The sequence below is a fragment of the Canis lupus genome, chromosome 5 (genome assembly GCF_011100685.1).
Source record: "Canis lupus familiaris isolate Mischka breed German Shepherd chromosome 5, alternate assembly UU_Cfam_GSD_1.0, whole genome shotgun sequence".
Classification (NCBI taxonomy): domain Eukaryota; kingdom Metazoa; phylum Chordata; class Mammalia; order Carnivora; family Canidae; genus Canis; species Canis lupus.
Window position 1 is genome coordinate 42,575,740 of NC_049226.1, and position 14,831 is coordinate 42,590,570.

The window sequence follows — 14,831 nt, forward strand, 5'->3', positions numbered from 1 at the left end:
GGCATCTGCCTGTTAGAAGAGCTTGTCTTCAGGCTTTCACAAGGAACCACTTCTACCTGTTTAGACCCTATGGAAGGGTCCCCTTGGCAAAAAAAACTCCACTCCCTGGAAGCATATGGACTTTCTAAAGCCTAGGGAGCATCAGGGAGAAGACTGGAAGGACCGACATGCTGGCTGAGGTAAGTGAATCTACGCTGGTGAGCAAAGGGCCAGGACATGCTGTGGCCAGAACTCCCACCCACCTGCCCATCAATGTGCGGCAAAACTTGGGCCATTTCGGCTATTTCACCAGACCCAGGGGCACAAGGACTTTGATTCCCAGACACAGCAGAATAGTGGCTTCTTTAATCCTCTCTCACCTTGTTGATGACAACTTAGACATTTCCAGGCAAAGTGACTTCTGAAATCAAGATCTGCCACTGCCATTCATGGGACTTGCCCTATGCACTTCTCAAAGTTTGGCAGAGGCTCAGAGGTGGCTGCCATGAGGGCCACTGCCCTCTGGAGCAGCCCACGCCCTCTAATAGTAAGTCTTAGGCTAGTGGCACCTGGCCTCTTCCCTTCCTGTCCTCTACAAATTCTTTTTTTTTTTTTTTAAAGATTTTATTTATTTATTCATGAGAGAGAGAGAGAGGCAGAGACACAGGAAGAGGGAAAAGCAGACTTCCTGCGGGGAGCCCAATGCAGGACTCCATCCCAGGGCCAATGCAGGACTCCATCCCAGGGCCATGGGATCACGGGATCATGAGCCAAAGGCAAATGCTCAACTGCTGAGCCACCCAGGTGTCCCTCCTCTACAAATTCTTAAAACCAGTTCAATTTATTAAAACCACAGTTCAACTTTTATACTTAAACATATTCTGAAAATCAAACCCACACAAGCATACGGACTTGGCCTTTCTGATCCCAGGAGGCTAACGTGAGGAAGTTGCGAGGGTGGTGCCAAGCAGCTCAGCAGGAGAGGAGGCAGTCTGGGCTTTTGTTCTGTGGGTGTGGAGGTACACAAAAATTAGAGCTAGAGGGTCAGCTGTCCCACAAAACTGTGGAGGTGGGTCCTCTCTCCGGGTTTATGTTGGGGAAAACGAACCCCACTTCTTGAGTGCCCTGCAGGCACCCAAGCATTTACAAATCTGGCACAAAGCCTTCCATCATCCTTCCCACTATCGCAGGCACCCACAACATTGGTATTATACAGTTCCCACTTTTCAGAGGAAGGACACAGACACTTAAACTCTGAGTAACCTGCTCCATCAGCATAAAAACAGAGCCAGGATGTGAATCCAAATCTGAAAGCCCCCACTGTCAACCATTCCACTCCTTTGCAGGAGCACAGTAAATGAAAAGTGGGACTGTGTCAGATTTCTAGGTCAGAACAGGTCTCCAAGCAGAAGACAAATGAACGCCCCAATCCCACTGAGCCCTGAGGCTCCCCACACCCCAGGTTGCTCAGCAGCCCCAGAGTAGAGAAGCTCTGGGTGTGGCACCCGGAGACCCAGGAGACATGGACTCTTTCTCTGGTTCAACTGGGACTCCTGGAAGTTGCTCCCCCTTCCTCCAGCCCCTTTAGCTACTAGCCAGGACCATTAGGAGGTAAGACACTGTGTCTGAAACAGTGCCATACAGCCTCCCTAGACTGTCTGTTAAAACCAGTGCTTTTAGGACCTACAGAGGAGATCAAGGACACAATATTTCCTGATTCTGGATTCCTCAGGGGAAAAACAGTGCTTCCTGTTCAGGGCTGTGCCAAAGGCGTGGTCACTGCCACAGGCCAGGAGCCTCCTGAGGAACATGGGGCCATCTCAAGGCCAAGAAAATTTAAGACCTACACGATGACCTGTGAAATGTTCTGTACCACTGCCCTTCCCCCATGTACCCCCATGCACCCCAACTACTAAGGAATCCATGTCAGGGCAAGGCCTTGTTTCTGATAACAAAGGTTAACACTTTTATCAGACAAAAGGAGGTCAAATAGAAGTTTGGAAAAATCCACACTGGCCTTCCTATGACCTAGGCAGGTCACTGAACTAGGTCTCAGGGGCTCCATCTGCTAATTGGGGACAACCTCTCACCTGCTTAATTATCAGAGCAGGCATGGTGGGGTGGGGGATGACCATGACCTCCCAGCCCCTTGCAGGCCCCTCCTCCCAAGGCTAGGAAGTAGAGGTCCATTACAGAGCTTTGATTTTGTTTGCAACAGCCCAGCTTCCTACAGAAATAGTACTAGGTGAACAAGTCCAGGTGACCTTCCCAAGGGGAGGGAAGACAGGCTCCTGGTCTCAGAGGCTGATACGGGAATGGTGTGGAACCAGGTTCTACGTCACAGCCTCAACGCTAGGCAGCTCAGTGACCTCAGACAGGAGTCCAACCTCCCTGAAACTCCATGTCCCCTCCTCTACAGGTGCCCATGCTGCCACCAGCCCTCCCCAGCTTCTGAGAGTGGAATGAGACAGATCATGTTATACAACACTCAAGGCAGCACAATGGAGGCTCCAGAGGATTTGTTGCACCCCCCATGCTCACTCACTCTCGCTGCAGGTAGGCCACCACTGGGCACAGTGTGCACACATCAAGCTGAGCATGAGGGGAGAAAGGAGAGGGAAGGGTTACAGGCTCCAGGCAAAAACCGGGCTGTGGTTTCATGTGACCTAGGATGACCCTGACTGAGAAAACCAGCAAGTGGTTTGGAAGATTCCAGTTCCAGTCTCCAGAGACAAAATGCCAGCCAAACAACCCACTGGCTTTCTTGCCCCCAAAGGAAGTGATAATATAAAAAGAGTGGTGGGGCTGGGCATTTGGGGGTTCCATGCCAAGGCAGCTGTGAAATTGTCCACGGACGCTCTCACAGAACCCTAAGCTGCTAACACTGGAGGAACCACAGAGTCTGGGACAGGTTTCAAACCTGCCGCCAGAGCCTCCAGAGATGACTGAAGACCCCACAGGGCAGGAAGCAGAGGTGGCCAAGAGGCCAAGCAAGCTCCAACCTCATGTCATCCAGAACTATGTCACCTTCTCTGTCCTACACATAGCATTTCCATATGAGATTCCTCAGAGTGAAAGGCTGTATGATTTAGTGCAAGTCTGAAAACTACTGACCTGGTCCAACTGTGTCATTTCAGATGGGAAAGGGAGGCTTAGAGGGTGAGGTGCCAAGCATAAAAGAAAAGCCGGTTCTGTCAGGGTAAATGCTTCTAAATTAGCATCCAGCACTGTCTCTTGTGCCTCCTTCCTCCCACAGTATTAGGATATTGGCAGAAGGTTACCCCTCTCCTGTCTCTTTTTCCTGCTTGCAAGGCTCTCTTCCCTCTTTCAAGACTAAATGGCAGCTTGGGAACAATTTAAAGATAAACATTCCAAGTCAAATTTCTTTATTTCAGCTAAACAGCATCAGGGTCCTAGTAATCAGGAAACAGCCCAAACAAAGGCTATTCCCCACATGATGGGCTGTCAGCATGCTTCCTGGAATATTAAGTACCACAAAGGGGGTTCAGTAACCTCCACAGGCCTGGTCAGCACCCTCCATCCATGCCAATAGTAGACCACTCCCTGTAAACAGAATGGGGACACCAGCTGTATAGGTGGGAAACCAAGACTCTGAGAATGTAAGTGACCTTCCTGGGTCACCCTGCTGTCTGTGCCAAGAATAGAACATAGGTCTTCGATTGTAATCCTTCTGTGTGGCAAAGAAAAAAACTCAGAGAGAGAAAGGTCAAGTAGCAGGCTAGAACTGGGGGAAAAAAGCAGCTAGACTACAGCTGCAAAACACCCACAAAGGGCTGTGTCAGAATGCAGTCACTGCAGCCAGCAATATGCCTGGAGGGGGGCATGCCAGCCTGCCCCCTTAGGCTCTCACTGGCTCCTTCTGGGACAGGCTCCGCCACCACCTTCCTCCCTCCTGCTTCTGCAGGGGGAATGGGGATCAGAGCCCTCAAACACCATGAAAAGAAGTCGCCAAGATGTGACGTTCAAGGAAAGAAGCCCCAAAAGTTGGCAAGAGACACAAAGCAGAGGACACAAACAGAAGTAACAGCACGAGGACTGTTCCAGGAAACCTCTGAACACAGGCTGTGTGCACAACACCCCAAGAGGGAGGAAAAACCCACAGGCATGGCCCTCCCACTCAGTACTTCCCAAGGGTCTCAAGGGCCTCTTGGAGGACCAGGCTGAGAGAACTGCCCCATTCCACAGAGCAGGCACCAGCCAAATGTGGCTCCTCAGCTCCCACAAAGTGGCCAGCCTGAACTAAAAGGTGCCACAGGTCAAATAATAACTATATATTGAAGTGGTATTTTAGATGTACGGGGTTAAATAAAAAATTAATTTCACCTATTTCTTTTTACATTTCTAATGTAGCAAGTAGGAAATTTTAAATTACCTTAAATGCAGCTCACATTATAGTCCTATTTGACAGCACTGGTCTAACCCATAGGCCAAATCTAGCCACTGGATTTTTTTTTTTTTTTTTTCCTAAGGCCCCAAAACCAAAAACAGCTTTTACATTTCTAAATGATTCTGTAATTACCTTCATAAACTCCTCAATTTCGGCCTACAAACCCTAAAGCTTTTACTATCTGGCCCTTTAAGAAAGAACTGGTCAATCCCCTGGTCTAGACTCTAAAAACAATTAGATATTCACTCTAATGACACATGAGCAGAGGGCACGTTCAGGATGTGTGACTGCCTGTGAGTGATTCTTGCACCCATTTTTAAAAATTGAGGTAAAAGTCACATAGCATAAAATTAACCATTTTAAAGTGAACAAGTCAGTGACATTTAGTACATTCACAGCGTTATGCAACCAGCTTCTTTACCTAGTTCTAAAACATCTTGTCAGCCCCTCAAAGAGAACCCCAATCCCATTAGCAGGCCCTTCTCTCTTCCCCTTCTCCAAGAACCCTGGTAACCATTAATCTGCCTTCCTTTTCCATGACTTGACCCATTCTGGACATTTCATATAAATGGAACCATTCAGTATGTAATCTTTGTGCCTGATTCTCCCACTTACATTTCTGAGGTTCCATCATATTACAGCATAGTCAGTACTTCTTTCCATTTTTATAACAATATTCCATGATGTTAATATACCACCATTTGTTTATCCTTTCATCCACTGATGGCTATTTGGGTTGCTACCTTTTGGCTATTGTGCTATTACAAACATATGCATGAATATATTTGTCTGAATATGTGTTCCCAATTATTTCGGATATACGTTAGCAGTGGAATATTGGATCATATGTTAATTCTTTTGAAGAAATGCCAAACTATTTTCCACAGTGGTTGCACCATTTTCCATTCCCATGAGCAATGCATGAGGGTTCTAATTTCTCCACATCCACACCAACACTTACCATCTTCCCTTTTTTAATATAGTCATCCCAGTGGGTATGAAATCATATCTTGTAGTTTTGATCTGCATTTCCCTAACAACTAATGATACTGACCACTTTTTCCTGTGCTTGTTGGCCATTTGTAGTCTGCGATTTCTGACATACCGCCTGGCAAACAGTCTACCAATGTGCACATATACTATAAATAAATGTTCTGGAAAGGGTGGGCATGAAATGTCCCCATTGCTTATGAGATAAATGTTAAGTGAAAGAACTTTCATGCCCTAAAACTTCCAAGAATGTCACAGGGATAAAGGGAAAGTCAATGAAATGCACAAGACTAAGTCCTGACCCACCCACCTTTGTTGTCTGGGACCCTGGCAAGAGAGTTCAGCACAGCAAGGGGCACAATTAGACCAAGAGGTCTGAGAGGAGATTCAGGAAGACTGGAAGAACTCTGGCAGAGACTGAGACCAACCTCGCCATTCTTCAGATGGGAAAATCAAGCCCGAGGAGAGAAAAACCACCCAGCCAAGACCCCACAACAAAACAGCAGTTGAGGGGACCAGAACTTCAGTTCAGATGCAGTGACTCCTTCCACAAAAGGCATGCCTAAGACGGTATAAGTTAGCAGGACAAGGAGACATCACAGCAGGTCAATACCCACCATGAACCCCAGAAACCCACACTGAGACTGGGAAGAGGACCCGGGAGCCAAGAACGCTGGGCTTGAGCTTCTGCTCCCACTGGCTGCCAACCGCTTAGTCTCCTTCTTTCCCACCCATTCCCCCTTATTTCACTCTATGTGGCCTCCTAAGTAAGTGACTGCGCTCACTCCCATGACTTCAGAACTCCTACTGGTCCCACACCCCTCATCTAGCTCTAACCACCTACTTGCCTGGGCAGGTGATTCCACCTCAGGACCAACTGGACCTCCACCTCCATAAAGTCAAATTCACTATATTAATTTCGTCGCCTTCCCACCCCACAAAACTACTCCAAATCTGTTATTCTCAATCTTTGTTAAAGGTATCCAGGTTTCCTCAATCCTCGTCTCTAATCAACCACCAATATCCTGTCCCTAGTGTCTGACGACTCCTTCCATCATGGCCAACATCGACCTGGAGAAGACCTTTACAATAATTCACCTGGATTATTCAAGACAATTTTTTAGAACTTCTATTTTTAACCAAAATTATTTTCCTAAGACAAAACTCTAATGGATCAGAAAGTTAAGTTAACAACTATAAGGGAACTACAAATATAAGAGAATAGTTTATAATTTTGAAAAAAAAAAAAAGACCTTCACATGCATTAGATTAAAACTACAAACTAGGGCAGCCCGGATGGCTCAGCGGTTTAGCGCCGTCTTCAGCCCAGGGCGTGATCCTGGGGTCCCGGGATCGAGTCCCAAGTCAGGCTCTCTGCATGGAGCCTGCTTCTCCCTCTGCCTCTGTCTCTCATAAATAAATAAAAATTAAGAATAAATAAAACTAAAAAGGAAACACAGAAATTTAACTGCATTCGTATCTAAAACTACCATATGAAAAAGAGAAATGACCATACCTAAAATTAGAATGGACACTATAGGAGAAAATATGTGCAATCCATGACAAGTTCAGATTAATATCTAGAGCAGGGGGTCAGCGAACCATAGCTTATAGCTACAGCTTATAGGCCAAACTCTGTCAGCTGCCTGTCTCTGTAACTTTGTAAATAGCTTTATCAGAAACAGCTATATTCATTACATACTGTCTAAAGGGGCTTTGCACTATGGCTTTTATTCTACAGTGGCAAAGCTGTGTAGTTGCCACAAAGATCATATGGCCCACATTGCTAAAACATTCACTATCTGGCCTTTTAGAGAGAAATTCTGTGGACCCCTGACCTAGAGTGTGTACGGAAAGTTCCTACAAACCAGGTGGGGGGGAGGGGAGGGTAAGGAATTAACCCAAGAGAAAACAGGCAAATAGTATGAATAGGCAGTCCACACAAGAAACAAAACATATACAATAAATACTGCAAAAAGAGGCTTAACCTCATTGGTAACTTGGGAAATTATTAAAGAATTAAATCATCTGATAATATCCAATCCTGGCAATGGCATGACACAGCCTTTTTTGGAAGGCAATTTAGTGATATCTGTAAAAAAAAAAAAAAAAAAAAAAAATTCAATGTGCTCGATGTCAACCCAGCCATTCTATTTTTAGCTATCTGCCCCCAGAGAAATACTTGCATTCGTGCACGCACACACTCACCCAAAGCATTTAGAAAACTGTTCGCTGAAGCATTCACTGTTTGTAACAGCAAAACCCAGAAGTAACCTTGCTGTCCAGCAATAAGGGAATGGTTAAAATATGGTACATCCCTGATGGCACAATTTGCAAAAAATTTTGGAATATTTCTATGTTGCATCATGAAGAGATGATGTAAGACATGTCATTAAGCAGAAAAAAATATGTTGTAGAGCAAATACATATATATTTTGGGTTAAGTAAAGGTTTTAACCATGTATTCGAGTCCATATGCATGTAGAGAAATGCACAGGACTTAAGGATAAACACTTTAAAGAAAGGGTGACCTCCATGATCACTGATCTATCCTCCAGCCTTGAAGGTCTAAAATAAGCGCAGGGCAGGGAGGGGCAGCAGGAAGCAGGGCCTTGGGGGAGACTGATGGGAACCAATTGGCTGAGGTTTTCTAATGGAGCCAAGAGGATGAGAGTAAGGCTGGGGGAGGCCGGATGCAGAGAGCAGCAACTAAAGCTGTTGGCAACAGCCCTGAATCTCCCTCCTTCTCTTTTCAAGAGCAGTTTCTTCCTGAAAGATCCCAGGAGGTAGAAGGCTGGCCTAATCTCTCCCGGCACAAATAACCCCACTCATTATTTCAGAAACTACCATCCCAGTTGTGCCCTGGAAGACTCAGGCCTGTTTAAAACCCACAATTCAACTGTGAATAAAGTTAAAGTACTTTAAATCTGCAACACTCTCTCGATCCAATTAATAATCAACAGATTTTTTTTTCAAGAAAATTTAATAGATTCAATCCAAATATGCAGATCCCATTCTACTTTATCTAAGTGTAAGAATCAGAAAACAGCCCCTGTGAAATGTAAATATCCAATCTACCAATTTTGGCAGTTGCCTGGAATAACCAGGAAACTCTCTCAGAACAACCCCTGCAAAGGCCATTAACCCCCTAAATCCAAGTTTACTATTCTGTGGGTGATTTCTGTTTGTTAAATTGTAAGAGACAAGAGTCTAATAAGATACCATTGCTTGCTTTTCACAGGGTGAGGCAGGCCAGGGATCCCTACTCCCAAATCACAGGAAAGGAAAAGAAGCTACACAGAGGCAAAGGGACTTGTTCAAGGTCACATAGCTCTAAGTGACAGTAAAGACAGAAGAAAGTTCTCCTGACTCCTGGTCCAAGGCCCTCATCACTACATAAACTGCTTCCCCCCAAAAAGGCATCCCGGTTGAGAAGAGGGAGTGTCCCTGAAGAGCCCAACCCACAACACCTTACCAAGAAACTGAGTTCTACTCTTCCTAAGCTGACCTGGCCCTTCTATCCTAAAAATCTATGACTCCACAGCCTTGAGCATTTGGTTAAGCTTTTGGTTTTAGATGAAAGGAGTCTTTTCTTGGCTGTTGGGATTCTAATCTCAGAGGAAGACACAATGTCTCAGGCCATAACCCTTGCCCTGCCACCCTACTCTGGTCTGCCATGTAAACAATTCAAACCCTGTGAGTACTTCAGTAGCATTAAAAAAACAGCCAGGCCATACACTTCAAAGCAATGCTTTCCATCTAAGCGGTTCTTCTACAACAGGAGTAGCTACAACTAGGTCACACTGGACTGGAATATGAAGGGAGCTCCCCTGGCCTCATGGTGGGGGGGAGACAAGAGAAAGCTCTGAAGAAGACTGAGACTGGGGGAGAGGCAAAGGGGCTGAAGACACCTCCCAAGGGGTTGTAGACAAGGCTTGGTCGGGAAATCCAAGGAATCTGCAGGGCCTCAGGACCTCCAAGTGTTCCTGAGGATCCTCTGGAACACCGGGAGCTCAGAGAGCAACCAGTACCAGGGTTCCCAAAGGCCAGTGGGTACTGCAGCCCAACTTCTTAGGGAACTGTTAACCATACAAATTCCTTCACCTCCTGTATCATTCCAGGAATGGGGTCCCGGGACTCTGTATTTTTAGACTGTGACTGATGCAGGCTTGGGAGCTACTAAACTAGTCCAAAGCCCTCAAATGACAGATACGACCAGGAGAAGTGGACGGTCCCGAAGGCCCGGAGGTCTCCTTATTCCTTGCCAAGCAACCAGAGAGATGGGAGAAAAGGGTGGGGGAGAGGAGCCCTGGGCTCGCCATCCACAAAAGGCCCTCCAGTTTAAGTTCAAGAGCAAGACCCTACTCCCCTGACTTCAGGACCTTTCCCCTCTGTCCCATCACTAACAGTGACAATGATTCAGAAAATGGGCAAACTGGGTCTGACGAGAGGGAAGCCCACAGTCCACCCAGGCAGTCCTGCACCCTTAGCTACTCTGGGTGCCCAAGTCCAAGTAGGGTCCTAAGACGGACTCTACGCGTGTGTGTACTGAGAAGCACCAAGCAATCCCCAAGCGCTTTGTTCCTCCTAAGAAAAACCAGGCATTTTTGAGTCACCCAAAAAGCATGAATCACACGGCAGGGCTATGGGAACGGGAAAGGATGTTATTTTTCGGCATACTTGAGGATTTTCCCTTTGTCCCGGCTCTATCAATACACTTCCCACTCCCTCCCTCCCTCCCTCCCTCCCTCCCCCTCTCCATCTCCATCCTCACCACCCTCCCCAGGACTCACGTACGTTTTTTTGTTTGTTTGGTTTTTGTTTTTTTTTTTCCGGCTCGATTTTTATTTTCCCAGGGAGCTTCAGAGGCACCCCCCACCCCCGCCCGCCCCGGAGGAACTGGGCAACGTCCGCTCTCCTCTCCGCAGCGGGACGGTGGTCTCCCGGGCGTCAGAACCGGGGGGAACCGCGGGGAACCGGGGGGAACCGGGGGAGGCGGCCCGCGCCCCCGCGCCCCCGCCCGCCCCCCACCGCGAGGCACTGTCGCCGGCCTCGCACAACTGCTCGCAACACCTAGCGGGGCGACTCGCAGCCCGCCCGAGGGGGCCGCCGGGGGTCGGGGCCGCCCGGCGCGGGACCTGGGGGCTCCACCTCCCGGGCGGCCCCGGGACCCCGCCCGCTCACCTGCGTCAAGTCCTCGTCGTTGAGCAGATGCGACTCGCGGGGCTTAAAGCAGTTCTGACACTTGCTCTTGTTGAAGATGTTGGCCTGGAATTTCCTGCACGGGTTCTCCTTGGCCGCCGACATGGTCGGCGCGGCGGCGGCGGCGGCGGCGGCACAGGCCCGGCGGCCCGGCCCGGCGCGCGCTCCGCGGCGGACGGCGGGCGGCGGGCGGCGGGCGGCGGCACCATGCACGGCGGGCTCAGCGCGGGCGCCGCGGCATCCCCCCGCCGGCCGGCCGCCTCACAGCCGGGCCGCGGCTGGAGCGCGCCCCCGGCGGTCAGGGCGGCCTCTCCTCGCACGACGGCGCCGGGGCAGCTCGGCGCCGAGCCCCGCGCCCGGGCCCTCACAGAGCGCGCGGTCCCCGCCGCCCGGCCGCACAGCCGCCGCCCGGCCGCCGCGGGCCCATGGACGCGGCCTCCCGGGCCCGCTGCCTCCGCGCGCTGCGGCCCGCCTCTCAGGCGCCGGGTCGCTGCCGGTCCCCGGGGTCGGTCCCCGCCGCCGCCGCCGCCGCTGCCCTCGGCGCCCAGCGGCCGCAGCAAATGGTAGCGGAGCGCCTCGCGCACTCCCAGGGCGGGGCGGGGCGGGCGGGGGCGGAGGGAGGCTAGGGGCAGCGCGCGGGGCGGGGCCGCGCCCTCCGCGCGATCGGCAGCCCTGCCGGCCAATGGGAGAGGCGCGCTCCGGCTAACAAAGGAAACCCCTGGCCAATGGAGGCCGGGGGCGGGGACAAAGGGCGGCCGGGCGCAAGGTAACTTGTGTAGGCGAAGGAAGGTGGGGGCGCCGGGATGGGACGTTCAGGTTTGGTGGACTGGCGCCGGAGCTGGCTGGGTCCTGACAGCTGCAGGGGCGGGGGCGGGGGCGGGGGCCCGCGGGGGGAAGGGGCGGAGCCGACCTCCGGCTGGCTCTGCAAACCGCGCCTGCCCCGCGCCCTTTCCGGACGCCCGAGCCCCGGCGCTGAGCGGATTAATGAAACACCTACTGTGTGCCTGCCCCCTTGCTCCGCGCCCCCGCGCTGTAGTGGTCATGGCGCTATTTATAGGGGCTGGATACTGCTCGCAGTGCTCGATATCCACTAGCTCGTTTAAGTTTCGCAGCCTCTCCGTCATCATCCCCATTTTACGTATGAGGAAACTGAGGCTCAGAGAAGGTAAGACATAAGAGGTAGAGTTTCAAGGGATGACTAAGAGTGTCCAGCCTCGAAGGGCTGTCAGTTCTGTAATGGGAGATTAGTGAAGGCTGACTCAATGCCAGGTACTGAGCTAGGCATTCTTCCGCCCCCCACCCCCCCACCCCCCCCAACCCCATTATGTGTTTGAGGAAATTGAAGCTCAGACTCCTGAAATAATTTGTGCAGGCGGGGCCAGACTGTCACTCCAATCCTCCTACTGTCCAGTCCCATGGCCAAAAGACCGCCCCGGGGAGACTGTAAAAGGAGATACAGGCAGAAGATTCGGGAGCCCAGAACGGGGGGGGGGGGGGGGGGGGGAGGATGGGGGGGAGGATGCACTCTTTGGGGAAATTAGGGGCGGCTTCAAGGAGAAGGGGAAATTGAAGCAGATGGTGAGAGGTTGAGAGCCGCTGGCGGTGGAGGTTACGGGGAAGCAGGAGCAGGACGGATGAGGCTAAAGGGATTCCTGAGGCCAGATCACCTAGTGCCTTGGATTCCAAGCTCAAGAGTGTAAATGTCATCCTGCTGGCAGCCTGGAGTAGGCCACGGGAGTTTTTAAACAGTGGGGTGAGTTAACTCAGCCCTCACAGAGGAGGTGACATTGAAGCATGTGTTAACAGCAGCGACAGCAGCTGTTGTTAGGGAATGGGAAGGTTTTAGGAGAAGTAGCAAATGCTTCCAGAGCTGTGTACTTTTCCACTGATCATCTGGGGAGTATCCCAGGGAGGTGGATTTCAACTTAGTGTGAGAAAATGCTTTCCTCCAAAGCAAGCCAAAGGAAGGTGGATCAAAGTCCTGTGGCAGCCTCAGGGGGAAGCCCAGCTCCACCCACCCCTGCTAGCTCTGTGGCCTTGGGCAAGTCCCTTCACCTGCCTGCTGCCTCAGTTACCTCATCTACAAAATTGGGAGTGATTATACGGTTGTGAGCATTACATGATATAATGCTTGTGAAATATTTCGCATGATGTGGCCAAATGTTAATTGGCGAATTTAGGCAAAGTGTTTATCGCACTATTCTTGTAACTTTTCTCTTGGTTCGAATTTTTGCGAAATAAAAAAAGTGTGTGTGTAGGAGAGGAGACAGACCATTCTTGCCTGTGCAGAGTACTCAGAAACTGATACCAATGGTGGCCTCTGGGGAGGGGTGCTGGGTGGTTGAGAGGTGACCTACTTTTAATTTTCACTGTAAGCCCTTTTGTTCCTCTTGGATTTGGTATTGTGCGCATGTATACTTTATTTTAAAGTGAGTTCTTAGAGTCCTCTCAGTGCCTCAAGGCCAACTCAAAGGCCACTTGCCTTAAGAAAATGCTTAGCATGTTCTGCTCAAGTCAGTGGACACATCCAGCACCTGCCTTGAACAGGAAGGGTCCACAGCTGGGGGTATAAAGAAGCCTTTGATTCAGGCCTGCCCGGAAAGAGCTCACACACGTGAGCAAGTGGAGACAAATAGAAACAGGAGGCAAACAGACAAATTCAATCTAGGGTGTTATGGGGGTCCGGACAAGGGCACTCGGCTCCATATGCAGTTTGGGGGGGCGGGGGGGGGGGGCTGCTTGGAGGAGGCAGTGCCTGGGCTAAGTCCTGAGTTGAGTAAGACCCAACCAGGAGAAGGTAGAGGGAAGGCATTCCAGAGAGAAGGATTACCAGGAGCTCAGGGCCTTTAAAGCAAAGGTGTGTGTCCATGTATAGAAGCACCTTGACATTACTAGGTAGTGCAGAGAAGCAGTGAGAGCAAAGGTTTAGCACCTGCTATATGAACACCTGTTATGACAGATTATACCTCAACCTCCTCAGGGAAATTGGTGGTGGTGGTGGTAGTGGTGGTATTTTGTTTATTGTTATTATTTTACCTCCATTTTACAGAATGCACACATGAGGCTCAGGGAACTTAAAGAATTTGCCTGTGGTCACGGTATAGACCCTCTCGATGAAGATTCAAGCCTACAGGGTTGACACCGTTAACACAGGGAACCATTAACTGAATTTTTTAGATTGAGCACTTACATAGGGGCTGTTGGCCTAGAGAATGAGTCGGAGATGGAAGCCTAGAAACACAGCTGGCTATGAAGCTACTATAAGCCCAGAGAGTAGAGACAGTAGGGGCCTGAACTAGGCCAGGGTCCATGGGAGAATGAATTTGGGAAGTATTTAAGAGTTGGAATAAGTGTATTTAACTGTTCATTATGCCGCTCTCCAGAACTCTGAGTACTATGAGGGCAGGGCTGGATCTTGATCTCTGCTGCATTTCTGGGACTAACTTCAGTACCTGGCACAGAGCATGTGCTGAGTAAATGAATGAAAGCTTATTCTTCACCGTATTGTCATATATCCCACCCTGGATCATAAAACCCATACAGTAAACAGGATCTGTAGTCTTATAGCCTTGGCCTCCATTTCCAGGAGCCCAGAAGAGCACTCTGCACAAGGCCAGATACTCATCGTAAATGTGTAAACATTCACTGGGCCGTATACTTAAGATTGCTCCCTTTGTTGTATATATACGTCTCGGTGTATAACTTATGTCTCAAATAAGCAATAAACACAGGAGCAAGCAAGCGAAAGCCTCTCGAGTAGGCTCCAAATGCAGGGTAAGTCCTGCTGTGTGCATGGCATCCTAGGAGGGAGCAGAGCACACACTTATCTACTCTCTCATCAAGCTCTAGAACCTCCCTCCCACACATAGACACAAACACAGAAATACCCACTATTTGATCCCTATCACTGCAGGTCAGTCTGGACAGTCCTTGAGCTGTATACAAGTAGAACCTACACTCTCTGTGCCTGGCTTTTCACACTCAACAGTAGGCCTGTGAGATGCATCTGTGTTGTGGTCTTTGTCACTACTTCACGCTTTCTCACTGCTACCCCGTAGTCCGTTATGTGGCCCTACTACAATTCGTCTAGCCATGCTCCTGTGGATAGCCACTGGGGATGTTTCCAGTTTGGGACCTTGTGAATAAAGCTTTTAGGGACATCCTCATGCGTGCCTTTTGGCAGATGTAAGTACTCATTTCTGTTGGGAACACCCAACAGAAGGGGGATAGCTGCGTTGTTTGGTGTCATGCT

The 14,831-nt window shown here is 49.9% G+C and overlaps 1 protein-coding gene and 1 long non-coding RNA gene across 5 annotated transcripts in view; one reads left to right on the plus strand and one right to left on the minus strand.

Annotated features, from left to right (window-relative positions):
* The window catches only part of MPRIP (myosin phosphatase Rho interacting protein), a 154,730-nt gene extending 144,002 nt beyond the window's left edge, over positions 1-10,728 (minus strand). For 2 of the 3 annotated variants that reach the window (XM_038537131.1, XM_038537132.1), the window contains exon 1: positions 10,562-10,714. In XM_038537131.1, the coding sequence (XP_038393059.1) occupies positions 10,562-10,684 (123 nt within the window). In that variant the 5' untranslated portion in view covers positions 10,685-10,714. Of the gene's footprint in view, positions 1-10,561 lie in introns of all 3 variants that reach the window. The other variant, XM_038537130.1, reaches the window with a different exon arrangement.
* Positions 10,729-11,482: 754 nt separating this feature from the next.
* The window catches only part of LOC102153190, a 35,158-nt gene continuing 31,809 nt past the window's right edge, over positions 11,483-14,831 (plus strand). The window contains exon 1 of one of the 2 annotated variants that reach the window (XR_005359597.1): positions 11,483-11,744. This is a non-coding gene — a long non-coding RNA (uncharacterized LOC102153190). The remainder of the gene's footprint in view (positions 11,745-14,831) is intronic. The other variant, XR_005359596.1, reaches the window with a different exon arrangement.